Source organism: Zonotrichia albicollis, chromosome 1 (genome assembly GCF_047830755.1).
Source record: "Zonotrichia albicollis isolate bZonAlb1 chromosome 1, bZonAlb1.hap1, whole genome shotgun sequence".
Classification (NCBI taxonomy): Eukaryota; Metazoa; Chordata; class Aves; order Passeriformes; family Passerellidae; genus Zonotrichia; species Zonotrichia albicollis.
The window spans coordinates 57,645,339-57,671,202 of record NC_133819.1 but is presented as its reverse complement, the minus strand read 5'-3'; the positions used below and the strand labels follow the sequence as shown (position 1 = coordinate 57,671,202).

The 25,864-nt window shown below is 40.9% G+C and overlaps 1 protein-coding gene across 4 annotated transcripts in view; it reads right to left on the bottom strand.

The window, feature by feature from the left end:
- Positions 1–15,382, bottom strand: part of NFX1 (nuclear transcription factor, X-box binding 1) — a 76,790-nt gene extending 61,408 nt beyond the window's left edge. Inside the window, exons 1-4 of one of the 4 annotated variants that reach the window (XM_074542099.1) lie at positions 15,209–15,378; positions 6,334–6,404; positions 5,355–5,781; positions 1,353–1,514 (exon numbers count right to left, since the gene is read on the bottom strand). In XM_074542099.1, the coding sequence (XP_074398200.1) occupies positions 1,353–1,514; positions 5,355–5,781; positions 6,334–6,404; positions 15,209–15,233 (685 nt within the window). In that variant the 5' untranslated portion in view covers positions 15,234–15,378. Of the gene's footprint in view, positions 1–1,352; positions 1,515–5,354; positions 6,405–15,208 lie in introns of all 4 variants that reach the window. The other 3 variants (XR_003382261.2, XM_026798519.2, XM_005496109.4) reach the window with 3 other exon arrangements.
- Positions 15,383–25,864: the final 10,482 nt, after the last annotated feature.

Here is a 25,864-nt window from a genome sequence, read left to right as displayed (position 1 = left end):
ATGGCTGCAACTCAGCCTTAGCTTACAGTAAAGGATTCGAAGGGCATAACACACTGGTTTAAGAGTTTCAAAAAGTGGTAAAATACAAGGAATCTGAAACAGTTTAAGCTGATGACAAAGGCTGAAGCTTTCTGTTTTCTCTGAATTCCCTTTCATCGCATGGCATGAGGGATGAATTTCAGGAGTATTTTATCTGAGAAACAAACTAAAAAGTGGTTGAGTAAAAGCAGACAGCTAATGCATGAAGTGCATCTTCTGCTTCACTGCTCAGCAAAGCACAGATAAGAAATGAGATGTTTTTCTTGATGTGTAAAAACACATCAAGAGTTTTGCATCCTGATGCACTGATTTCATTGAATGATCTTACCCATTCAAATCTGGAAATTAGGTTTAGCTAGAACACTGGAAAGAATTGAGTTAGAGGATTATATAAGGCATACACAGAACTGTAGGGAAAAACTTGTTTAAAACTTGTTTACGGCTTTACCACTTGTAGTGAACCATTTGCCGCTTATGGCTAAATTTTGCCTTACACAAGCTGTTTAAGTTTGTTTAACTAAAGGAGAAACTTTGAACTAAAGGAGAAGCCGCTGTATGGAATGGATACTACAAAGGAATGGTAGAGGGGTTTTTTAACGCCAATTTCTCTCCACCACAAGCCACTACCATGCAGCCGCAAAATCCTGAGCTTGGAACATTTGTTCAGAAAATTTTTCCAGGCACATACACTCAAGCCCCCTGTTTGACACTGCCAGACTTCCAGAACCTTCCAGAAAGAAGACTGTGCATACTCAGAATTCTTCTTGGAGGAAGTACTGGAGGTACTAGTAGAATCAAGGTTATAAACCCCCCAATTTCTGATACGTATGCTTGCCTCCATCTCCGATGAACTTGGACCGCATATCACGACCATGGACCATGATCCCCTGCCACGTCACTGGAGCCATGGGTGGCGACAGATCTCTCTTTTCCTCTGTTTTTCTCTTTCCTGTTTTCCTCTCTTAGGGTGATCATATGCTTCAGAATGCCTACAGTATCCCTTCTCAAATCCATTAAGTCTTTTTCCACTTAAGGTTTCAAAGTAGTTCTAATAAAATTTTTTGATCAGTTATTTAGTGCTGTTTTGCTTTAATCCACCCCCAGGGATCCCTTTAACAATGAACTTGGTTGCCTTGCCTTAGAGGTGGGTCACATTGTTATCTTAAATAATATTTCTTAATAGCTTTCACTACATAAGCAACACATGAATTTGGCTGTTATATACATTTGAGGATACATCACATACATTATATATACAATATGTATACATAATATAGAATATATATAAAATATATATTTGAGAAAATACCAACCTTCAGCTTGTGAAGCTGGTGATCGTGCCCATTTCTTGATGCAATTCAGGTGGAATACATGGTAACAATTCTGACAGCTCCACACTGGGGCTACTATTCGGACCACCTCACAGCATACCATGCACTCATACTTCTCTGTGGTCAGCTGTTCAATCAATGACCCTGCAAATCAAATATATTACTTGTGCGTAAAAGAACAGCTAGCTGAGAAATGAAACTCAAGTCAAATTCAAAGATTTCATTTAAATTATAATGAAACTTATTTTAGCTCTCTGGCTATTTTAGCTCAGTGGCTATAGATAAAACATTAGTTTACTCATGGAAGATTGCAGTTTGATACTTGCGGTGCATTTTTTTAGCTTCAGAGCAGGAAGAAGGAATATAGGATTCTTATTAAAGTGGCAATGCAAATTCCATTTTGACAAATTAGTAATTATTATTAATTATTAATTCTGAAGCTATTAATACTTTTAAGATTGGCAGAAGTTTGAGATTTTACTCATCACTTTATATAGGAAATTCATCTTTGCATACACTTTAAACCAAGAAGATGAATGCTCTTGAATACAGAAATCTCTGCCAAAATTACATTTAATTCCTATCCTTAAGTATTCCCAGGAGATGACACAACAAATATTTATAGTGAAGGACCTGGATTATGGGAATAGGCTCTTTTTAAAGTGAGCGCTTTAGGAGTGAAATTTAGGAGTGAAATTACTGGAACAACAGTCAAAGTACAGGGTCTTTTGAGCCAGATGAACGTGAAAAAGTACTTTGAAAATAAAGCAAGAACCCCACATTAAAGTCAACACAGCCTGATGTGCAACCATAAGAAAGGCACCACATAATGCTTCATTTCTGTCAGATTACTTCTCACCCATTAAGATAAGACTACCAAATACACCTTAAAAATGTCCACAGGATTTAATAATACATTAACTACAAGTGAATAGTGTAAAAATGTAGCATTTTAAGATTGTGCAAGTATTTTAAGATTGTATAAGTATCAAGAGACTGAAATCTTATGGTTTATGGCTTAAACATTTTTATGAAGGACTTTTGCCTATTATAACAAATTGTGCAACAAAAACTGCATGGAAGCTCACTGCACTCTAAATGAGGTCTCTGGGCTGAGGCCCTCAACTGGGAGTTAAACTGCCTAAGGGACAGAGATAACACATCTCAGAAATGATGGCTAAGACTGGAAGAGCATACATCCATGGCAGGGATGTCCAGAAGCTTCAGGATAGAGGCTATAGCCCCAGGTTTATCTGCTGCCAGACTTGCACAGACCCTGACACTAAACCGAGGAGGAAGTGAGGAAGTTCTTTTGGATATGTGGCATACCGTTCAGTCAGAGGCAGTGAACACCCATCCAGCTGCTATGCAGACTTGTCCAACTGCAGGGCCCCCCACCCTTGGAGAGCCACATCTACCAGACATCCACGTGAGGGACAGCAGATGGGATGTCATGGCCCATCACAGGCCCACTCCAAGGAGTCCCCAAACCCTGCACCAGAGAACACTGCACATGATGCAACAGACCCACAGTCCTGCAGGCAACAATGTCAAACCTGTCCCCCTTAGGGGAGGCACCTGGGTGTTCCCACCTGGCCCATGATTGATCTATACTTTCTATACTTTTCAGCAGGTGACTGTCATCACCATTAGAACACATGAAGGGGTGATAGGTTTCTATTTAATCTGTCTCTGTCACTCTCCTCGTCCCCTCTCCTCCCAGCCCCCTTTTTCTATTTATTTCTTTCTTTTCTCTTTTTTTCTCTTTGTCTCTTTTACTATTAAATAAAATATATAATTTTTTTGGTATTAACATCTAACCTTGTTTGTGTTTTAATCTCATTTCGGTGAACATTCGAACTCAAGTACATTTGGCTTTATTCACAGAGTTCACTTTGCTCTTCTGTGATTAGATCAGATCACAACAAGAAGGAAAGTTCAAATTCATAATGAAGGAAATAAGAAAGGAAAATAATAGAAAAAGATTACTGTCAATTCAAAATGTGCTTGTACAACATCTGATTCCAAGCAAGTCCACGGCTTGCAAGTGTTAACAGCGTCTGTCCTCCTCAATACGATGTTGCAATTTGTTTTCTAGCCCTCCTGCATCAAGCTCCACAACATTTAGGACAAACGATAATTTCTACTTGCTAACCCATAATTACTATCTGCCGTAAAGGAATATTCTCCTGTAAAACATACTACTTTTCTCCAGAAGACTAAAGCTATATCAGACTCAGAAACTGTAGCTGTCCCAGAAATAGTTAAAAATCCACAATCCTAGTACCCTGAAAACAGTGGCAGACAGTGTTTCCAAAAGAGCTCCCAAATAAAGCATGCAAATAAACAACTGTTTTGGAGGGGGAAGCTCCTTAAGTTCCCTGGGAAAGACTACTACATATCTTTCTGCTTATTGCATGTGATGTTTTTCATTTAATAATAATGATGGGGAAAAGACTGAGGTACCTTCAATTTTATGATTCAAATAGAACCCAGGAGCATGACAGTTAATTTACTTAGGTTAAAGAGGATCAAGGAAGATCTTGATCCTGCTAAGAGAAGAAAACTTCCAACTAGATGTATCTTATGCTTCCTGATAATGCTAGTATTTTCTCAATTATGAAATAGGAGATGCTGAGAAGTCTTCAATAGATTTGATATCAGTTAAGATATTTGGAACTAGCCTACCCATCTCTATCATTCTTTGCAACAGAAGGTAAGGTTGAGATGCTTTGTAAAATACCTAATAAATATAATTCTTGGTATTTCTCCTTATTGCATCTGAACATTTAAGCCTCTTAACACTTAGTGCTTAAGCTTATGCAAAACAGTTAGAATAAGCTACTTAAGTTGTTGCTGAAACAGAAACCAGTATCATAGCCCTGAAGAGACTGAGCTGATTTCCATTTAATGTTTTCAGTCACTAATGGTATGAGTCAGCATAAATTTCCCTCAGATAGCCAAAAACTGTGGGTCTGGTTTACACTGTCAACAGCACATGTTTCTATTCTCAAACTTCCAAAAATAGTATCCAGATATTGCCTCTATTTCTAATTACCTTTTAAGGTGATGCCTAACATTTTTCATCTTTTTTCTTCTATTCCCTGTATTATTCACACACATATTTGGAGCTCTGCAGCCTATTACTGCACTCATAGCTAGTTTTCCCCAGTACTTTCCCTGCCCTGAAAGGCAAAACACATTCCAAGACCCCTATGCTACCTTGGTTCTCCTTAGAAACCAAGCTTGAAAAACAGCTCTTTGAGACACATTTTCATCAACAAGGTTCAGTCTGGAACTGTGGGGAGAACAGCATCGCCACTTATGCTGCTAATTGGTGATTTTTGTTAATTGTGTTAATTAACTAAACTTATAAAACCCTATGCACCCGGAGGGGGGAGGTTTGTGGACGTTTTCCATATTTGCACATGAAGGCCTCCAATAAAGACCAGCTTTAATATTACCTCCTATACTGTTATCTCAGAAGTATGTGTTGTTTCATTTAATAGGTTAAGGCATCAAAGGTGCAGAAAAAAACCACATAAAATTCAGTTATGAGTAGAATACCGTTTCTCTGTCTGGCATTTTCCTACTCCTACAAAAAACATGAAAATACCTATTCTGCAAAAGTCAGTTTCAGCATTATCCTTCTCAAGTCCTATTATTTAGAATGCTTAGAATTTTACTCCCACAACATACACATTTTAAAATGGTACTCAACTAGGTCATTGTTTGCAGTTTGGTGTAGCAAAAACAGAAAAAACTTTAAACAAAATCTGTCCTTCTCCAGGTAAACTTACAGAATATGTTCCTACTGAAATACCATGCATCTACATTTACTTCTATCCTCTGATCCCAAAACCAATTTAATGTGAAATAATAAGCTTCTTCAGCTACTCAAGGCAGGAGCTGAAGCAAAGACTGCTTAAATTATTCAAGATCATATCTTTCATATGGGAGTCCAGGACAGTCTCAAAAACTTACCTGTATGAGTTTCTTTGTTTTTTGGTACATCACTTTGCTTCTTCCAGTACTGGGTCCAGCTGAAATGAAGTGAAGGTACTTGATCCCCCTTTAGCAAGAACTTTCTTCCACTGAACCTGAGAGACTCAGACAACTGATGCCTGATTTCACTGGTCAAGTTTTCATCATTTTTGTGAGCAATGAGTTCTTTCTTCCTTTCATTTTTATCTTTTGGAGTATATGCAACAGAAGACTTCTTACCTACTTTTGTATTTTTACTACGGTGAGAATCATGTCTTTTCTGACACTCCTTTTCTACTGGGGGTTTATTCCACACAGGCTTCCGGGGATATCTTTTGTTTACATTATTGTAGCCTTTTTGCTCATCCCCACTTCCAAAAGATGCATCACAGAACGCCTTTCCAATGGATGATTCTGAAGAGTCAGACTGCGTCAAATCCAAAGATGGAAAATTTTCAAACAGCTCTGCTTTCTGTTTAGAGCTCATTCGCTTTTCATGGTCATGTATCTGCTTTCCCTTTTCCCTAAAACCTCTCCCAGATACATGTATCAGATGTGCTTTCTTCGGCTTTGCCCCTCTGCTATCTGCATTAGGTACTTCCCTGTCACTCTCTGAGGAGAGAAAATCACTGTATCCTCTAGGAGGTGCTCTTCTACCAGGTACTAGTGCAGCATCTGAAATTCCTGGACCTGTAGCAGTACCAGTAGTACTTTGCCTTGTCTTATTTCTAGCACATGTGCTATCATTTCTTAATCTATGCAATCTCTGGCTTTGCAAGCTGCGATTCTTCAAACTTTTACTGGTACCAAAATATTGGTGGAAGTCTTCAGAATTCCCATACTGACTTTCCAGATTACAAAAGCCATGATGCTTTGTGGAAGAGCTTTCACGATCTGTACCTCTTTCAGAATAGGGACTAGGAATTGGTATATTACTTCTATTCTGATTACTGTTAGAGTCTTTCCTATCTTTATTTACCCAGTTTATATCTGTTGGTTGTCCTTCTCCAGAAATGGAAGCAGCAGCACCAGGGCTGAAATTCGATGTACCTAAAACATAAATAAACACAAATTCATAAAACTTAAACAGTACATACTCTTTTCAACCAAATTACCATACATGCAAAGGTCCAGAAGTTCCATCAATCCCACACTTAACAGAACAATTGGAAACACGTGTCCAGAAACGCGAACTGAATCAAACAGTGCTTTGTAGAAGCCTTCTTGTCATCTTTACAGGACTGTGATAACCCTGAATTAAGAATATAAAAATAAAAAGTGAAAAAAAAACTTTTGAAGCAGCACAAGACATGCAAGTGTGACAATCAGCATTTAACATCTCAAGTTTTTCCAAGCATGTTTACATAAATACAAGAACCTGAAAAAGGGGTCCTTTAAATACAATGTCTACATCTGAGATTTGAATATCATACAAATTTTGAAAATAAATTAAAAGGAGCAGTAGTAAATACTTGCATCAACTCTGATTATATTGTTCTAGAGACAGACATATTAAACGGCACAGGACTGCTGTGCAAAAATATTTTCTGAGGTCATCAACATGAACCATGCCTCTACTTCAGTGGTCTTCTGCAGTTTCCATGCCTCTAGATAAAAGAAAGATAAATCCTATGTTACTCAATTTCCTGTAACATTGCGCCAGTAGTGTCTGCCTGCAACAGAAATTATTAGGTGAATATCAGGAACAGTTTAACTGGCTGTGGCAGATTAGTTAAATTTTACACAGTAATGTAAAAAAAAGTAGTTAATAAAATTTCATTAAGATCTCATGGATCTCATTTTACTGGTTGGGTAGGTTACCTCACGTGGTAGGAGAGAGCGCAATTTATTCCTGGTTCATAACAATTAAAAGAGATAATTAAACACTTAGGCCATGACTCAGGCCAAAAGACTCTCCAAAAGGCTAATACAATCTAGGATCCTGAACTACCATTTCTCTCAATTAAGACTGTGAAAATTAACATTTTGGAGAGAAGAATAAACCAGAACATTTCAAGGCACTAACATACTTTTTTTTCCCCAACAAATTAAATTTGTTTTCAAATGAAAAAAGGTTTTTTCAAAACCTCTAGGAATGGTTATAGCTGCAATGTGAAGTTGGCTGCCAGAGGAAAAACTGTAACGTACAACTTCATGGAAGTGAAGCTTTAACCTTAATAAAAATTAAGAATTTAAAATTACATTTCAGGATGTTTTAACCACATTGCCTAATTCATACTTTAATTTTTAAAGAGCACTTGAAATTACTTTGGGGATTTTTGTCTTTGCAAAAACTAAATTATATATTATTTATATTATATATATATATAATTTAATATTATCTATATTTACCCATATATATTAACATTACAATGTTACATTACAAGATAGTCTATGTTATTAATATAGTATATTATATACTATTATATGCCACTCTACACAGTATTATATGTTATAAATCAACTAGATACAAATGGCAAATACAAATAGTTTAGGTTTTTTTAAGTTGAAATACTAACCTGATTTTGCAACAACAAAATGGAAAAACCAGACAGAAATCTGGTCTTCAAAACAGCTCAAGACTGAATTAAGAATCAGCAAAAAATTGAAATTAGTTCAGGCAAAAAAGAAGTCAAGACACATGTACTGATCTTTTCTTCCTGGTACCCAGTGAAAGCACATTCAAAGCTGTGACACCCCCCGGGAATGGAGGAGGGATGGGGAGGTGTTCAGACTCACATGAGGGAACATGTCTTTGCCAAGAGCATGGTCAAAACCCTTAACAGGCTTTCCAGAAGAGTGATTAATACCTCATGTCTGCCATTGTCTAAGAGACAACTGGACAACACTCTCAATATGCTTCAACTTTTGGTCAGCCCTGAAGTGGTCAGATCTGGATTCAATGACCACTGTAGGTCCCTTCCAGTTTAACTATTCTGTCGTTAGGACTGCAGACCCTAGTAGGTACCAACATTAGGCTACACATATGAAAGATTCTGGACTGAAAGCATCTTCCCTAGAAACATTCTATTTTTCTCAGCATATGTATCCTGTGCAAAGAATTGCAAATGTAATGTTGTCCATTGTATTTTCTACAGCTACTCTTACTTCCAGTTTTCCCAGTGTTAAGTCAGTTTCTTTCCTATCACTAATAAAAAGCAGTACAATTGTAAATTATGCACTATAATGTTAACAGCAGTGATTGAGTATAGATTACTTAAATTTTACACATTTTGATCTGAAAACAGAATGTAATCCTAGAATTTCATGCAAACCTGATTTGAAACAGCCCATTTTATTAGTTGTTTTAGGCTTTCTTTTGTATATTCTAAAATTTAAAGTCTGACAGATAGCTATGGTTTAATAAAAACAGGTTTGCAGAAAAAAATTAGAAACTGGGATTCAGATACTTAAAAGCATCTCCAAAATATTAATAAATCATTAGAAGTTTTTACATCAGTAAGATTCCCATTCTTGCTCTCAGCTTCTACATAATGAAGAAAATTCCAGAGTGGTAAATTCTACTAAAACTGATTTCTGTCTGCCAAGACAAGAAACTGCAAAATAAATGTACAAGTGTAATAATAAGTAGCTAACACTGGCTGAAATTGTCTCTGACGTGCTTACATATACATACACAAAAAATCATAGTAAAAGGGATGCCCCAAAGCTAAAGTCCAGCCTGTATTTCTATAAAATAAACACAGAATATTATAATAACTATAGAAAAGAATTCTATATTGTCTCACCTTTGTGCCTGAGAACATCATGGAACAGATCCTAGTAAGAATGACACTAAGGCACATAGAGGACAGGGAGGTGATTTGGGACAGCAAGCAGAGCTTCACCAAGGACAAGTCCCACCGGACCAACACAGTGGCTTTCTATGATGGAGTGACTACATAAGTGAACAAGGGAAGGGCTGCACATATTATTTATCTGGACTTATGTAAAGACTTTGATATGGTCTCTCCTAACATCCTGCTCTCTCAATCAAAGAGATGAGTGTACTCTTACACAAATAAAAAATTGTCTGGAAAGTAACATCCCGAGAGTAGTGGTCAACAGCTCAGAGTTCTGATGGACATCAGTGACAAGTGATGTCCCTCAGGAGTCTGCACTGCAACCACTATTGTTTAATATCTTCATTAATTATATAGTCAAAGAGATACATTGTACCTTCAGCAAATTTGCAGATGCCATCAAGCTGAGTGGTGCAATTGACACAGCTTGAGAATGGAATGCTATCCTGAAGGACCTGGACAAGCTCAAAAAGTGGGCCACAGGAATCTCATGAGGTTAAACAAGACCAAGGGCAAAGTGCTGCACCTGGGTCAGGGCAACCCTGAGTACCAATAAAGGCTGGGGGATGAACAGATCAAGAACAGCCCTGCTGATAAGACTTGGTGAATGAGAGGCAGACATGACATGACAACAAGCGCTCACAGCCCAGAAGACCAACTGCAACCTGGGCCACATCAGAAGTGTGGCCAGCAGGTCAAATGAGCTGATTCATCCCCTCTACTCTGCTTCTTGATACATCCCCTCTACTCAATTTCAATGCAACACCTGGAGTGCTGCATCCAGCTATGGGGTCCCCCAGCACACGAAGGTCATCAACTTGTTGAACTGAAGCAAGTGTGGAAGAGGCCACCAAGATGGCTGGAAGGATGGAGCATATCCCCTCTGAGGAAAGGCTAAGAGAACTGGATTTGCTCAACCTGGAGAAGAGGCTCCAAGGTGACCTAACAGCAACTCTCCAGGACCTGAAGGGAGCCCACAAGAAAAATGGGCAGAGACTTTTTACAAGGGCATGTAAGGACAGGACAAGGAGGTCTGGCTTCAAGCTGGAAGAAGAGAGATTTAGGTTAGATATAAAGAAGAAAATCTTTACTTTGACAGTGGTAGGACACTGGAACAGGTTGCCCAAATCAGCAGTACCATCACTGGAAGTATTTAAGGCCACACTGGATGTGGCTCTGAATAAGCAGGTCTAGTGGAAGATGTCCCTGCCCATCAGAGGGGGGTTGAAACTACATGACTTTTAAGGTCCCTTCTAGCCAAGCCGAACTATGATTCTATGATTTTAACATCTCTAGGAATTTTGCTTTGAATTAGAATGAAGCATATGAAAGCGATATGGTTTCATGCCTGTTCTACCATAGCATTAAACCCCTCCGGCATTAACTGTCGACAGAGCCAGAATGCCCTGGCAAAGAGGTAGTCCTTGTGAACTATCTTTCAGAAAAATCATTTTATAAGGACACATTAAAAAATATGAAGCAAATTAATAAGTACACATTTCAGTAAGTACAAGCTCATCTTCAAAAACAGAGCTTATACTTGGGAACAGTACCGCCAATAGCTTAGGTACTCTTTTATGAATACATTAAGGATGACATTTGAAGGTGCCACTTAAAGACATTACGCCTAAGTGACATATTTTAGAACAGTTTCACAGTTTCAGGAAGCTATATTCAATCAGATTTTTAAGAACCATTGCATAATGTACTTTAACTAATATGAAGTTGATAATTAAATACAAGTATAAAAGAGAAAAAATATATTGACAAAGTTAATTAGAAAAAAATGTAACAGTCCACAGAACAGCCCTTTAGGCATCAGACTTAGTACTTCTTTCTTCTTAAATTAATTCAGCTTTACTTCCTAGACAAGAAGAACTGACTTCCTTCTGAAGTTTTCTATCAGTTTAAAACTGGAATGAAACAAATGGACTTCAGACATCTTTTAAATGACTGCTTTTAATGACATACCAATAAATTCAGCCAAAAATAGTGTCTTGCACTGTGTGCAAAAACAGTTTCTTTAGTACCATGTGTTTGGCTCCACAATGCAAAAAAGTATAAAAATATTAAGTGTCCAAAGGAGGACAACAGAGATGGCAAAAGAACTAAATTACACAAGCAGCTGAAAGTACTAGCTTTGTTGAGTTTGGAAGAGACTGAGGGGTCACCTTATTGCTGCCTACAGTTTTCTTAAGAGAGGAAGTGGAGAGGCAGTTGCTGATTTCTTCTCCCCAGTGGCCAGTGTCAGGAAGCAAAGGAAAGCTTAAAGCTCGGTCACAGAGAAGTCAGATTGGAGAGCATCAGGTAAAACTTCCATTAAAGGGTGGTCAAGTACTGGAAAAAGCTTTATAGGAAAATGGTCATGACCCCAAGCTTTTCAGTATTCAAGAACTGTTTTAGTAATGTGTTTGGATATCTTATTTAATTTTTAGATTGCCCTGTGGGATATCAAGCATTTAACTCAATGACTCTTGTGAGTCCCTTTCCACTCAGAATATTCTATTAATAGATGTTCTATTTATATACTATCTCTCACCTATAAGACAAACCTGATTTTTCAGGATGGACGCCTTCATTTTTAAAGCAATTCAAACAACCTGTTCTTTCACCTAAAGATAGATGACAGTAGAATGTGCACACGACAATCTATTCATGTCGGCATTACATATATCCAGACGAGATGATTCAGTCATCTGCACACAAAGTGCAAGTTACACAGAAGACATTCCCTGCAGCACTTAAATAGCTGTATTAAACAGAACAACAACCCCCCAAAAAAAATTTAAAACCCACAAACAAACAAAAACTGAATGGTCCATTATCTGAAGATATAGACCTGAAATCTGAAGCTTTCCCCATAGCACTGGGAGCTTTAAACCAGACTACCAAGTTTATATTTTCTGTCTTCCCTGATCACTTTATACATTCACCTACAGCATCTTATTATTTTCAAGATGACACAGATTTATAAAATGTTGAATTTCTTCCTAAACAGGAGTTTTTGTTTCAGGCCTATTGACTCAAGTAGTGCAACCAATTTCCAGGCAAAACAATCTGCATGCCCAAAACTCATTGTTTACTTCAACTGTATTAGCTCATGTCATAAAAGATATGCTCCCCTACTGCAATGCTTTCCAGAAATTACTAAAGAATAACATGCAAAACCAGCCTACCCATAGAATTACAGAATGGCTCATTTTGAGACTTCTGTAGATCATCTAGTTCAAAAATCCTACCCAAAAAGGGTCAGTTGCCCATAACTGTGACTAGGTGGATTTTGAGTATCTTCAAGGACTGAGAGGCCATGACCTCTCTCAGCAACCTGTTCCAGTGTTATTCTCACAGTAAGAAGGCTTTTCCTTGTGTTCAACTGGAATTTTGTATGTTTTATACCTGTGGCCTCGTGTCCTTTAACTTAACACCACTAAGAACAATCTGGTTCCATATTCTTTATTCCCACACTTTCAGTATTTGTACACAGCACTAATATCTGAGACTTCTTATGACTAAACAAATCCAGCTCTCTCTATCTCTCCTCATGAAAAGGATGCTCCAATTCCTTAATGGTCTTCATGGTCCTTTGCTGGACTCAGTCCAGTATGTACACATTCCCCTTGCACACACAGAGCCCACAGTTGGACACAGTGCTCAAGAGGTGGCCTCATCTCACCTTCTCTGCAAAGCTATTTTCCAGCTATCTAGCCACCTGTGTATATTCATACAGTGTGATGTTATTGTCTTTTTTGATATTGCCATTTCATGTCCAATTCAGTGTATCCACACTTTAAATGGACCTCTAAAGTTTTAGCCAGCCCATTTCAAGATGACATGTGAGAAAATTTCAAAGTAGGATTTTGTGATATGTAGTTTCATCATCCAAACAAAAGGACCTACTACAGAATAGATTTTGCATATGGAAAACAAATACATTTTAAGTTTTCACTTTCTTCTTCTCCCTTACAGTGACCAATGTTTTATAGCAATTCCCTGGTTATCTTCAGCTTAATGATGCATTGTAACATGTAGAACACCCAGCTGTTGTTATGATGGCAAAAAACCAAAACTACATTAAACAGTAATTACAGCAACTGATGGGAAAAAATCCATTAACAGCTATTAAATAGAATACATTTGTCCCTTCTACGTGAACAGGGACTGAAATGAGAAAGATGCATCAGTGTGAACAATTATTATACAATTGCTTTGCTGCTTATATTTTTCCTCTTTGTCTTTTATAATAATTTCCTGGGTCTCAATAATTCTTCACTACTGACAAAATATCCTGGATGAGCAACACATCTGTAGTGGCCAAAAACTGTCACTCTTCAAACCCCTGTTCTACTCTGAGAACAGAAATATCTTCCAATTTTAAGCTTTCAAAATCAGACACTCGCTCCATCCATGAACTTGTAGTGCAAAAGCCAGTTTCCATTCTAATACTGCACATGTATTACTCAAAACTTACCTCTGAGATTTTTCTCGAGAGCACAAAAAATGTCCCAACTCCAGAACTTAATCCCAAGTAACAATATCTGTTATTTTGTTATACCTTATTATAAGGCAAGTGTAGAAATGGTGTCCCATAAAGACTACTCTACTGCTTTACAGTAAAGCAATTTTTAGCCCAGTATACCTAAGACTCCCCATTCCAATACATATATACTATACAAAGAGATTTCACAATCACGCTTGACCCACAGCCTGACAGAATGAAACATAGACAAAAAGAAATTTGAAATTTTGTCTTCTTTGACAAAAAGAAATCAGCTTTACTGAAGCTATGTCTCTGCTCTCTGTACCATGTCCCAAGCCATTTCACCTCCAACAAGGGCAGTGGACCCATTCTCATACCACCAAAAATTGAACTCATGTAACTTCTCCATCATGCTAGCCAGACCAGACTGCCAAGAACAGGGGATGCTATTAAGGACAATGGCCGTAGATAATCTTCATCTGAATTAACATCAGGATGCTGCAAAAATAGAGAATGATACTTTCTTCTTAACCCAAAATACAAAAGTCCAGGATTTCCCTTGACAGAAATCCAACAACTATGAACAATGAAATTAGTCAGCTCATCAATTGACCTCAACATGACATTGATTACCGGATAAGGTGTACTGGACTACAGTAAAATTAAGCAACATGATGAAAAAACTGAAAGTCATTGATTACTCTCAGCAACAGTGTTATTTCTAGACACATATCGTGACAAAATTAAGTAAGAGTTCTTCTATTGTTAAGTATCCGAAATACAGGACAAATAATTAAATGCAAGGCTGAAATATCGATCTTGTAAGGTTTCCTCCCCACTCCTCTGCAACCATAACCAATAAAACTAAAGTTAATCTGAACCTGCATCATAGAAGTAAGCACGGCAAAACAAAGGAAAAACTGTTTTCTTGCATGTTGCACCCAGTCCCGTGTCCCTAAGACGCTCTCCTTCCGTGAGCTCCTGCCCAGATTCCTCAGAACAGGTAGCACCTGCTCTAACCAGTAATCTCCTGCATGCCTAAGACTTCTACTCACAGATCCCTCTGAGACCCCTCAAAAAGACGCGGCTTTACAGCAGCTCGTGGGCCTGAGCCGTTGTCATTGTCACTGCTCTATGCGGGCAGCCTGAAACCTGGGTTTCAAAGATATGGGTGGGCAGCGAGCAGACAGGTTTTCCAGTAACCAAGCTCTTATTTATGTATTTTCTCTGGCGTTATCAAAGACGTTACATTCGTTTGTCCCGTACTAGGAGCACGCACGTTCCTCCTCGGGCAAAGTTTTTCCTACCGGGCCCTGCGGCACAGGCAAGTCCGGCCATTTTGGGCGCGACAAGCACCGCTAAGTCGCGCCGGGCAGGGGCGGACCAGCCGCAACAGGTGGTGCCGCAGCCCGCACCCTTCGACAAACCAGCGTTCGATGGCGACCGCTTCGGCGCGACTTTCTACCCGCTAGTATCGCTGGGGAGTGACGACTGCTTCTCCCCTTCACTGCGCCCACCCAATCCTGCAGTCCCTCTCCTCAGTCCCCCTGCCTCAGAGCGGCAGCTACGCTCACCTGAGCCGGGCCGCGCCTCCGCCATGCCAGCACCAGCCTCACTCCGCAGTCCGGAGTCCCAGCCGCCGCGCACGCGCACAGCTTGCGCATGCGCCACCGATTTTGCCTTTCCTCCGCGCGCAGCCTACACCGCAGTGGTGAGAGAGAGAGAGAGAGAGAGAGAAAGAGAGAAAGAGAGAAAGAGAAGAACGAAGCACGAGGCGGGAGGGGCGGAGCCGGGGGCGGCCCGTGCCGCGCGCAAGGGGGGTGTTGGGTTACGTAGCGTTGCGTGTGCTGTAGCGCTGCTTTTCCCGTACCCGGAAAGGGCTAGGAATCCGAAACCTTGTTTGATACTGCAAAGAAGGAGAAAAGGAAGACAAATAGCGAGAAAGAAACACTAACTCTGGCAATTAATGGACCTTTTGGTGGGCAGTCGGCTTGTCTCCAACATTTCAGAGCCCGGCTGAGCGGCCAGGAGCAGGAGGGTGGGTAGAGGACGGCTCGGCCCTCTGTCTCCATGTGTAAAAGAGATGCTTTCTCTAGGCACAGGATAGAAAGCAGGGATCTGTTTTCAGGCTATGTTAAAGGAGGTAGCAGAGACATAAAAGAAGTTTACACAAGGATTCCCATACTACAGCTGATGCTGCAGACAAATCTTAGGTTTCAGCTACAAACACTCCGTAGAACTGCATGATTCGTCATACTGCAGGTTTCAGCACCAGTGTTAAACCGTTTTATGATTCACACCTTCCTGAAAGGTTTGCAGTGCCATGGTAACAGTACATCTCCTGAACAGCTCAGAGGCCTTACAGAGCTGCTGATTTTTACAGAGACTGCACAGAAAGCTCATAGTTCTGTAACATCAGCAACTCCAAAGAATGACACCTCAGCACGACTGATTCACACAGCCTGTTGGCATTTTAACCTCCACACCCCACCCTCCTAGTGAAATTCTCCGTTTAAAAGTTCCACTAGCTGCATAGTGCTACTGTTCATTGTGGGCAAAGTTAATGGCTTCAAAGACCTTAAAGAACTTGTGGGTTATTGCAGAAACACTAGCCACTGAAATGCCCCCCAGATTCATGCCATTGCTGTAAAGGAAGCTTGCAAAGCAGTATGGCAACGGCCTTATGCCACATGATTCCCATGTATTTTGAATGTATATTAAGTGCTTTGCTGTATATAAACATGGTGATCGTCTAAGGCTGCGAAGAAAGGTATGTGTCGGGAACATCCTTTCAGAGATGGTGTGTGGTTTTCCTGCTGCTGTCAAGAAACTTGCATTAGTCCTCTAGTTCCCATAGACTTCTCTGTCACTACTTTAAAGATGTGACCATAATATTCACATAGAACTACTACTTTATTTCCACACTGCTTTTCATTAATACCACAACACTTCAGTATGCACATTCTTTTTTGTCATTGTTGTTGTTGTCACCAAGAAACCAGTCACTGCCTGGAAAGCACTAATGAAATTTTCCTGTATGTTCTGCTGCACAATTGCTAATGGGTAGGTCTGTACAGGTTTTCCTTTGTTCTCCATTTTCCCTCTTTATCTAAACAGTTCTGCTTTTTTTTGCCCTTTCCTGTCTTAAATTTGCATTGAGTCAATTCCAGCCATTCCTGATAGTCTAACTTAACTGTCCAGTTTCTCTCCAGGCATCTGCTTTTATTTTCTTCTTTAGTTTAGCCAAAATAGCCTTTTTATCTTTTTCTCATAATTTCTTCTTTTCACTTCAGGGATAGTGGAAAGGTTCTCCCCACTGCATCATACATCCTCTCTTAAAACATGTATTTTGTTTCTACTTTGTCATGCTTGAATATTTATCTTCCGATCCTTTTGCCATTTTTTCACTCATTTCTTTGCTCAGTGGCTGCTTCTTTTCATCTGAACAGTATGACTGTCAGGATGTAGCAGGGACAGATTGCTCCATGTAGAAGATAGAGCTGGGAGCTGAGTCAGCAAATTCAATACCTGAGCAAGAAGAGCAAGGTAGGTTCACCAGGCAACAGGCCAGGTTGCCATGCAAGCCTGTAGTGACAGGGCAGCTTAAGATAGAAGTCAAGACAGTGGGTAAAAGTCAGTGAGGTTACCTACAAGCATACCTGCAACATAGTTTAGGCAGAAATAGAGCAGGTGTTTTAAAACAGTGAGGGAAAGAGCAAAGGGTAGGCACTCTGAAGTTGGTGTGAGCTCATCCAGACAAACACCCAGGATGTTGGGAGTAGGGACATGGTAGAGATGTATGTAGCAGGGGCGACAGTAAACAGCCTTGCCTTTCAAGGGAGAGAGGGAGATGAGACAAGGAAGCAGAAGGAAGAGAAGCCCTAGCCTAGGTCTGTGTCAGCATGTCAAGGAGGACAAATCTCAACACATTCGCTTCTGAACAGTCATCATGGTATAGTCATTTCTAAAAACCTATTTTCATTTAGTCATCAACCTATAGTCATTTCTAAAAACCAGCCCATGGTGGGGTCAATGACTGCTCAGGACATGCCTTGGCATGAAGACAGCAAGGTTGTCATTATGTGGAGATTCTGGTGAGGAAGATGAAATGGACTACAACCAATAAACTACAAGTCTAGATGTTCAGCATGTGTCTCCTGCATACACATTGTAACCTTTTGTGTAAAGTATTTCCTGGAGTTCCTGATTTTTAAAGAAGCTGTTCCTAGGTATTTCAAATGCCATTGGGGTTACAATCCCTGCAAGCAGGAGCAGTAGTTTAATACAGTTCTGTGTACATCTCCAGAAGGCAAGGGAGGAGTTATAAGGTGCTGCAGACACCATCAATTGCAGCACACTGTGATGCCCTCTCTCTTTGGGTTCCTTCCTTTCTTTCCTTCCTTACATAAAGCCCTTACAGACAAGCAAAAAAAAAAAAAAAAAAATCATCCACCAATATGTGCTTTCATTTTAAAAAATGCTTGTTGCTAGGGACAGTTTTTAGAAACATCCTTCCAAAAGCTAGGTTTCAGCATGAAATTGAAATTAGAATCCAAACTTGTGACAGATAAAAAGTAAACGATACCATGAGACAGTCTATAAGAATTTGAGGAATAGCTTGCATAAGGAATAAAATCTAATAATAAATCCCCTTTCAAACACACACTTCAGGCTCTGGCTGTAGGCCTGACAGACTCCAGTACCAGGAAAATTGAAAGAAATGCAAAAGAGTATACAAAGTAAATAACTGAAAATCTAAAACAATTTGTTACCTCTGTGTTCACTATGGCAGAGATGGATGAGATTCCCAAGCCAGCTCTTTTTTTTTTATGAGGGGAGTCAGTGGGGGTTGTGTCTTGAAAGATTCCATATGTAACATATAGGTTATGGAACATATAGTCAAAATTAATAATAATAAATCACAAGGACCAGACAGCATATAACCAGCAATTCTAAAAGAATTCAAGAGTAAACTACAAACTGTCCTGAAAAACCTCTAGTACAAAACTGGTTTGGTAGCAGAAGGCAGCGTTGTATCTGCTACAGCTGACTCTTGAAAGCTGATTTCAAAAGAATGCCATAAGACAACTAGAAAAGTACAGTCCTAATATCCATAGCAGGCAATTTAGTGGAAACTGTAAAATAGATTAGAATTTGCTAACATATGCATAAAGATGATGTAATAGGGATGAGTCATAAGGGCTTTTGTAAACGGAAGAGCTGCCTCACGAACTCACAGTCCTACTGAAGTACTTAGTAGTCCGTCATGGCTAAGGGAGATAGGTCCTGTAATACTGACCATGGATTTCTGGAGGCAATTTGGAGAGGTCAGCCATCAAAAGCTCTTAAAAGCTACACTGCCAAGAAATAAATAATTGCAAGTGTAAATAACTGAATGAAAGATAGCAAATAAGACAGTCAATAGTCCTTTTTCACAGGAAAAGGAAGATACCAATAGAATCCCATGAGGAAGTGTTTTGGAACCTGATTGGTGCAACATATTTCTCAAGGTTCTTGAAATGGCACTGTCAGAGTCTGCTCACTCTGTGTTATTTAGGGAAATGTAGGCAATGGCAGGCTGAGAAGAACTGCAAGCAGAAGAATCTTTAAGTACTGAGTATATAGGCAAAAAGATAGAATTTGGGGGAGCTCATTGTAAAGCACAGCATGTGGGAAAAAAGCCATCTCGCCTTCGCATTTAAAAGGAAGAGCCCTGAGCTGTTACAAGACATGTAGTTGTCTGAAAATGTCTTATCTGTGCTCAGTAGTGTGGGGGAAAAAAGCAAATTAAATTATTAAACTTTTCTAAGAAATGAGTAAAGAATCAGTAGAGATAACACCAAGACAGTGTATAAAATGATAAATATTATACACAAACCTGGGTCCTCCTTCTCAGAGGACAAAGGAATGGGGAAACAACTTTGAGAGGTGACATAGAATTAAAGATCATTTAGAGTCCTGTCCAGGAAGCAGTGACAGAGCACTTAAACTACCAAAAAAGTTTGAAGCTGAAAACCATAATGGTAGTACCATGTCACTAATAACATGATACTAGTAAGTAACACAATGACCAGTTTGGTTTGAGAAATCTGAGTGTCAGTAAAAAGACAGTGGCCCAGATGAGAGTCTCAGACATGAATTTTCAGATGTTGAAATTCTGTACCCACTTCTGATTTCTGAGGTGGAGCACAAGCTGATCCTGCCTTTGCTTCTGGTGTCCTCGGTGCTAACTGTGTTTTTCATGCTTATGGAAGACAAGTTCTGAAGTCTTCACATAGCCCTGTTACCCAGACAAAAATAGGTGGCCTGCAGCAACTGTTCCCTTCTGCACACTGCTGAGAAACCAGACCAGTCCCACATGGCTCCAAATAGCTCGCACCTTGGTTTGAAGACTTCAGCAAGCAGCAGTTCTGCTGTCCAAGGAGGAAGAAATAAGCAGGGGACTTGAATAGGTGATGAAAGCTGTCTGGTTTGTGTTAAGAAACTTTTATGAAACTCTCTGGTTGTCACACTCCCAATGGCAGAGATCTTAACTCGTAGGACTGAAGCTGCTTTACAGTAAGAGGCTCCAATGAGCTGCAGGTGGCCCCACTTGACAGACCCCATGACATGCAGTCGGATCTGGTTTCCTTCCCAGTTTGACCCTAGATTTTCCATAATGGAGTCTCAGATGTTGAGTTCCAAAAAGCAATTTATTCACAGAACAGTAACACAGAAACGTGTTATCCAAAAGGTCAGCATTTCACAGCCTCTTATCTCAGGCTTGTACCCAGAGCTCAATCTGCATCTCAATTTGCTGTTAGGTCATGTGGAGGGGGGGCAGCAAGCAGGAGACAGAGACCACTTACCCCCAAGTTCATGTGGCAACAGAGAGATTTTATTTCCCAAGCCCTCCCTTATATAGGGCATTTGAAAGACCTGGTCTGGATGCTATCATTGGTTTGAACTCCGTGCCCCTTGAGGTTCTAGCCAGTGAGATGCCTGCGGCCTTTGGACATATATGATTGGGCAAGACGCCTGTCAATCACAGTAGCTGCTAGCAAACTGGTCTACATGGACCAGATGTATTCCTCAACAGTTTGGATAGCAGCAAATGAGGTAGAAATGAGGTGAATCCCCAGAGACAGCACATTGTGTTACCAGGAACTAAGCATACATCACTGTTACAGTACAAGCTGGCTTGTACTGGGCAATTAATTTGGCTATAAATAAGAAACCCAGCTTGGTTCCATAAACCGGTCCCTGGCTGAGTGATGATAGGATAGATTTGAATACACACAGGGACTTCACCCAATCATGTTCCACCCTAAGCTGCAGGGTCCCCACCCTCTTACTAGTTGGGGAGCTAGGTGGTGTTAAAGTCAGACCAATGAGCTGTCTAGACCAAGAGATTCAAAACCTGCTATTTAAGGAGAGTGCAGACAATAAAACATGCTGTTGTCGCATGAAGACCCAGAGTATATGTTGTCTGTGTCTCCGGACCACAGACTCCGTGTAACACATCTCCAGTCTGGAGGTATAAAGTATCATTTTAGTGTGGCATCCATAGGGAGGTAAGGAACAGGAGTTGTGCATGGCATATTAGGAAGATATGGTGGCACATAGGACCAAAGGCCTTCATGCAAAAGGACTCCTGGCAGCTGACTTCTGTTATGATCCACTTATTAAAATTATTAGAGACATGCCTCTGCTTGAATTAAGGTGCAAATGAGACCATACGCTGAAGTCAGTAGTATCAATTTTATTTAACAGTGAATATGAGGGGGAGAGGGGAGAGTGTGAGAGACAGAAATAAGAGAATAGTGGGGGACAGAAAGAGAGTGACAGAGATGACAGATTGAGTAGAAAATATCACCACCCCCTGGATCCCAGTGGTGTCCCCATTGGTCCTCTTCTGGTCTTCTTGGTAGTGAGAGTCCTGCAAAACAGAGTTCAGTGGATTAATATTACAGTGACCTGATGAGGTCTTCAGGGTGAGAGAAGTGGACGAGAATCTTGGTTCATGATCAGAAGGCTGGATTTATTGATATATGATATATAATACATTATTACTATACTAAAAGGAATAAAGAGAGAAGTTGCAGAGGCTTGCTAAGCTAAGAATAGCATAGAAGAGAATCTATAACAAAGTTCTGTGTCCAGCAGAAAGCAAGGACAAACTCTCCTGTGAGTGGTCAGCAAATCCAAACACTCACAGAAGACCAATCACCGCTGCACCTGTTGCATTCCACACCAGCCGATAACAATTGTTTACATTCTTCTTCTGGGGCCTCAGCTTCCCAGAAGATGAACAAATCCCAAAGAAAGGATTTCTATGGAAAAATGTCTGTGACAGATTAATATACCTTTGGACCAGATGGATATGCCCAGCTACCTCCCCTGGGAGCAGGGAGCAAGTTTGACATTGTCTCTTGCAACAGACTCTGCATCTGTTGCATCAGTTTGCATAGTGGGCAGTTATTGGAATATGAATCCCAGTATTACCAGTTAGATTGTGCCTGGGCCAGTCTGACCCTCGCTGCTGAACCAAAGGCGGCTTCTGTGGTGGATCACCCCAGAGACACCTTTAGCTTGCTGATGGTTTCAGCTGGGCACTAAACAAGTTCAGGCTTGTTAGGGACTCCGTTTACCTTAGGAAGAAGACTTCAGGCGAAGGTGAAGAGAAAAAAGGAGGGATTCTGCCGGAGGGTTATATGCAGTGGTTTATTCCATGGTTACAGAGGTCTGAATCTTGGGAAGACCTCCAACAGAATAGCGAGCACATGGCCTGCTTCACCTTTTAAGCTCAGGGGGAGGGGAGGGGACAGGTGAGCCACCAACCAGGTGGGGGGGGCAGGGTCTCAAGGGACGAGGGACACCTAGACAGTCCAATGACCTCTGGGCCTGAGGGGCATCCTTTGAATTTGACCAACCACACGAGGCCTTTGCTGGAATGTTAAGCCTGATTGACAGGACTCACTCAGCAAGGGGGCGAGGGGAAAAGGGAGGGTTTTGGCACACCTGGGTAAGGGACCCAGAAGTTTAAAACACACTGCAACATCTCCCCCTAATTTTGTTTAAAAAGAAGAGGACTGGGCTTGTAGTGCAGAATGCTTGCCAAACCATGGTAAATCAGTTCTTCCTCTACAGGAGGGTCAGTGTTTTCCACTGAGGCTTCCAGGTCATCCATTGGAGCACTGAGGGCTTCCAAATGGTAGACCTCAGGAGGGGGAGATGAGCTTGAAATTAATTTGAGAACCATGCGTTTGATTAGTCCAAAACCAATGCTAACAACTACAATAACTATAATTAAAATAAACAGCACTAAAACCACAGTTTTCAGAATAGATCCCAACCAGCCCCAGAGTCCCCAGCCTTTGAACAGTCCATTCAGCCTGTTGTTAGTTTCTCTGATGATGTCCGAGAGCTTTTGCCAAGGTAGTCCATACGTGGTTTTGACTGAGGGACTATGCAGGAGATCGCAGGTGGGATGATCATGAGTAGGACGAGAAGCAGGCTCGGTCTCATGGCGTCTCAAGGCTACACACGAACAGTGGGATCTAAACTGGTACAAGAACTTGAAACAAACATATATTACAAACTATTCCAGATAGGAGGCTTAAATGGAATTTCCTCCAGAGAATGCGTGCGGCGTTTTCTTCTCCAGGCAGCATGAGCAACCTGGGGCGCTTCTGTAGATTTCTCTGAGACTTTGGGAACATAGGGCTTTACCCATTTGGAAGGAACCCACCTTAAACCAGAGGGGGTGGACACACAGGCGTATCCACGTCCCCAAGTAACCAATTTGTAAGGTCCCACAATTTTCCAAGTCTCAGGGTCCTTTACTAAAACTGGAGGTTTTTCTTTCATCAACCTATGACTGCTCCCCCCAAAGTGGCGTAGAATGGGTGGGTTCAGGCTGTCAAAAGAACAATTCAGAGAATTGATTGTGAATAGCACCCTGGATAACCGGATGTGGGGAGGTTCCACCTTCAGAACCTGTTGTTGCTGGTCCAGGACCCTTTTAATATCATGGTGAGTTCTTTCTACAATGGCTTGACCTGTAGGGGAGTAGGGGATGCCAGTTTTGTGCTCTACTCTCCATTGTTGCAGGAAGCTCCCAAATTCCTTGGATTTATAAACAGGCCTATTATCAGTTTTCAGCTCCTTGGGGATGCCCATGAAAGAAAAGGCCTGTAAGAGGGGCTTAATAGCATCGATAGATGATTCTCCTGTGTGGGCAGAAGCATAGACCGCTCCAGAAAAGGTATCTACACTAACGTGAACATATTTCTGCTGTCTAAAAGCCTGTATGTGTGTTACATCTGTTTGCCACAGTTCACAACTGTTCAGTCCCCTTGGGTTTGCTCCCGTACTCACTGTAGGGAGTGCATGTTGTTGGCAATTTGGGCACGTGGCCACAATCGCTTTGGCCTGTTCTTGAGTGATGTTAAACTGATGAACCAGGCCAGGTGCATTTTGGTGGAAAAGCTGGTGGCTGATTTTTGCCTGTTCAAAAACATTTGGGAAAGTGGCCATCACTGCAGGTGCAGCAAGAGCATCTGCCCTTCTGTTGCCTTCAGCGATAAACCCTGGCAAGTCAGTGTGTGACCTGACATGCATCACATAAAATGGTTGCTCTCGGTGAGTGACTAACTTTACCAGTTTTGAGAGCAATTCAAAAAGTGGGATGTTAGACACTTCTTGCAGTATTGCTTGATCTGCCCTGGATACTACTCCTGCCAGGTATGCAGAGTCTGGAATCAGATTAAATGGTTCTGAGAACCTTTCAAAAGCCCTAACAACCGCAGCCAATTCAGCAACCTGAGGTGAACCTTCCACCTCAGCAACGTCTGTCTCCCACTGCTGGGTTTGAGGATTGTTCCAAGTCATAACAGACTTGTGGGACCTCCCGGATGCATCTGTAAAGACAGTCAGAGCCCTTTTTAAAGGTCTTCTACTTAGAGCACTTCTCAATTTTAAAGTAAATTGAACATCTTGTTCGAACAATTTGTGAGCGGGCCGCGCTACCGAAATTTGTCCTGAGTAGGAATCCAGAGCAAACTGCAACACTTCATTTTCTTGAAACAATTGTTCCAGTATTTTCATAGTATTTTGACCTGATTTTAACTCAACTGGAATGTGAATGCACTTAAAATCACATCCTGCTAACTCCCTGATCCGGGTCCTTGCTTTCCGGATCAGTTCCGCTAACAGCTCCTGAGGCTTTGTCAGTTTCTTGGACCTTTTGTGACTGAGGAAAACCCATTCTATGATCAAGAGAGAGTCCCTCTGGTCCCGGTCCTTTTTTGGTGTGTCCTTTGCCTTAGGTGTTTGTTTTTCCTCCCACTGGGAAATAATTCCATGGAGGTGTGGCAATTTATCTAGGATGATAAATTTGAATGGCAGATCAGGCCGGCATCGGTGGGCCTGTCTTGTGGACATTGCAATCTGAACCTTTTCTAGAGTTTTCCGTGCCTCTGGGGTAATAGACCTAGGAGCACCTGGGTCCTCTCCCCCTTTCAAAAAATTGAAGAGAGGGGCAAGGTCTTTGTTAGTCAGACCAAGCCACGGTCTTACCCAATTCAAAGACCCACACAACTTGTGGACATCCGCAAGGGTCTTGATCCTTGGATTGATTTCTAGTTTTTGAGGAACAATGGTCCTATTTCCAATTTCTAGGCCCAAATACTTCCAAGGTGGCATCTTTTGAATTTTCTTTTCCTGGAGCTCGAACCCTGCAACAATCAATGCATCGATCGTTAGGTCAAGCGCATGTGTGAGTAAATCATCATTGGGGGCACACACAAGGATATCATCCATATAATGATAGATGATGGCCTTCTCTGCGGCTGCGCATACTGGGGAAAGCAGGGAAGAGACATACCACTGGCAGATAGCTGGCGATACCTTAAAGCCCTGAGGAAGAACGGTCCAATGGTACCTTTTCATAGGGGATTCCATGTTGGTGGAAGGGACGGAGAATGCAAAACCCGGTGCATCGTCAGGGTGCAAGGGGATTTGGAAAAAACAATCTTTAATATCAATAACAGCTAATTTCCAATCTTGGGGAAGCATTGTTGGGGATGGCATACCAGGCTGGGGAGAACCCATATCTTCAATTACATTATTAATTTGTCGGAGGTCGTGAAGAAGTCGCCATCTCTTTTTGTCAGCTTTTTGGATGACAAACACTGGAGAGTTCCATGGGGACATGGTCTCCACAATGTGGCCCTTTTTTAGTTGCTCTT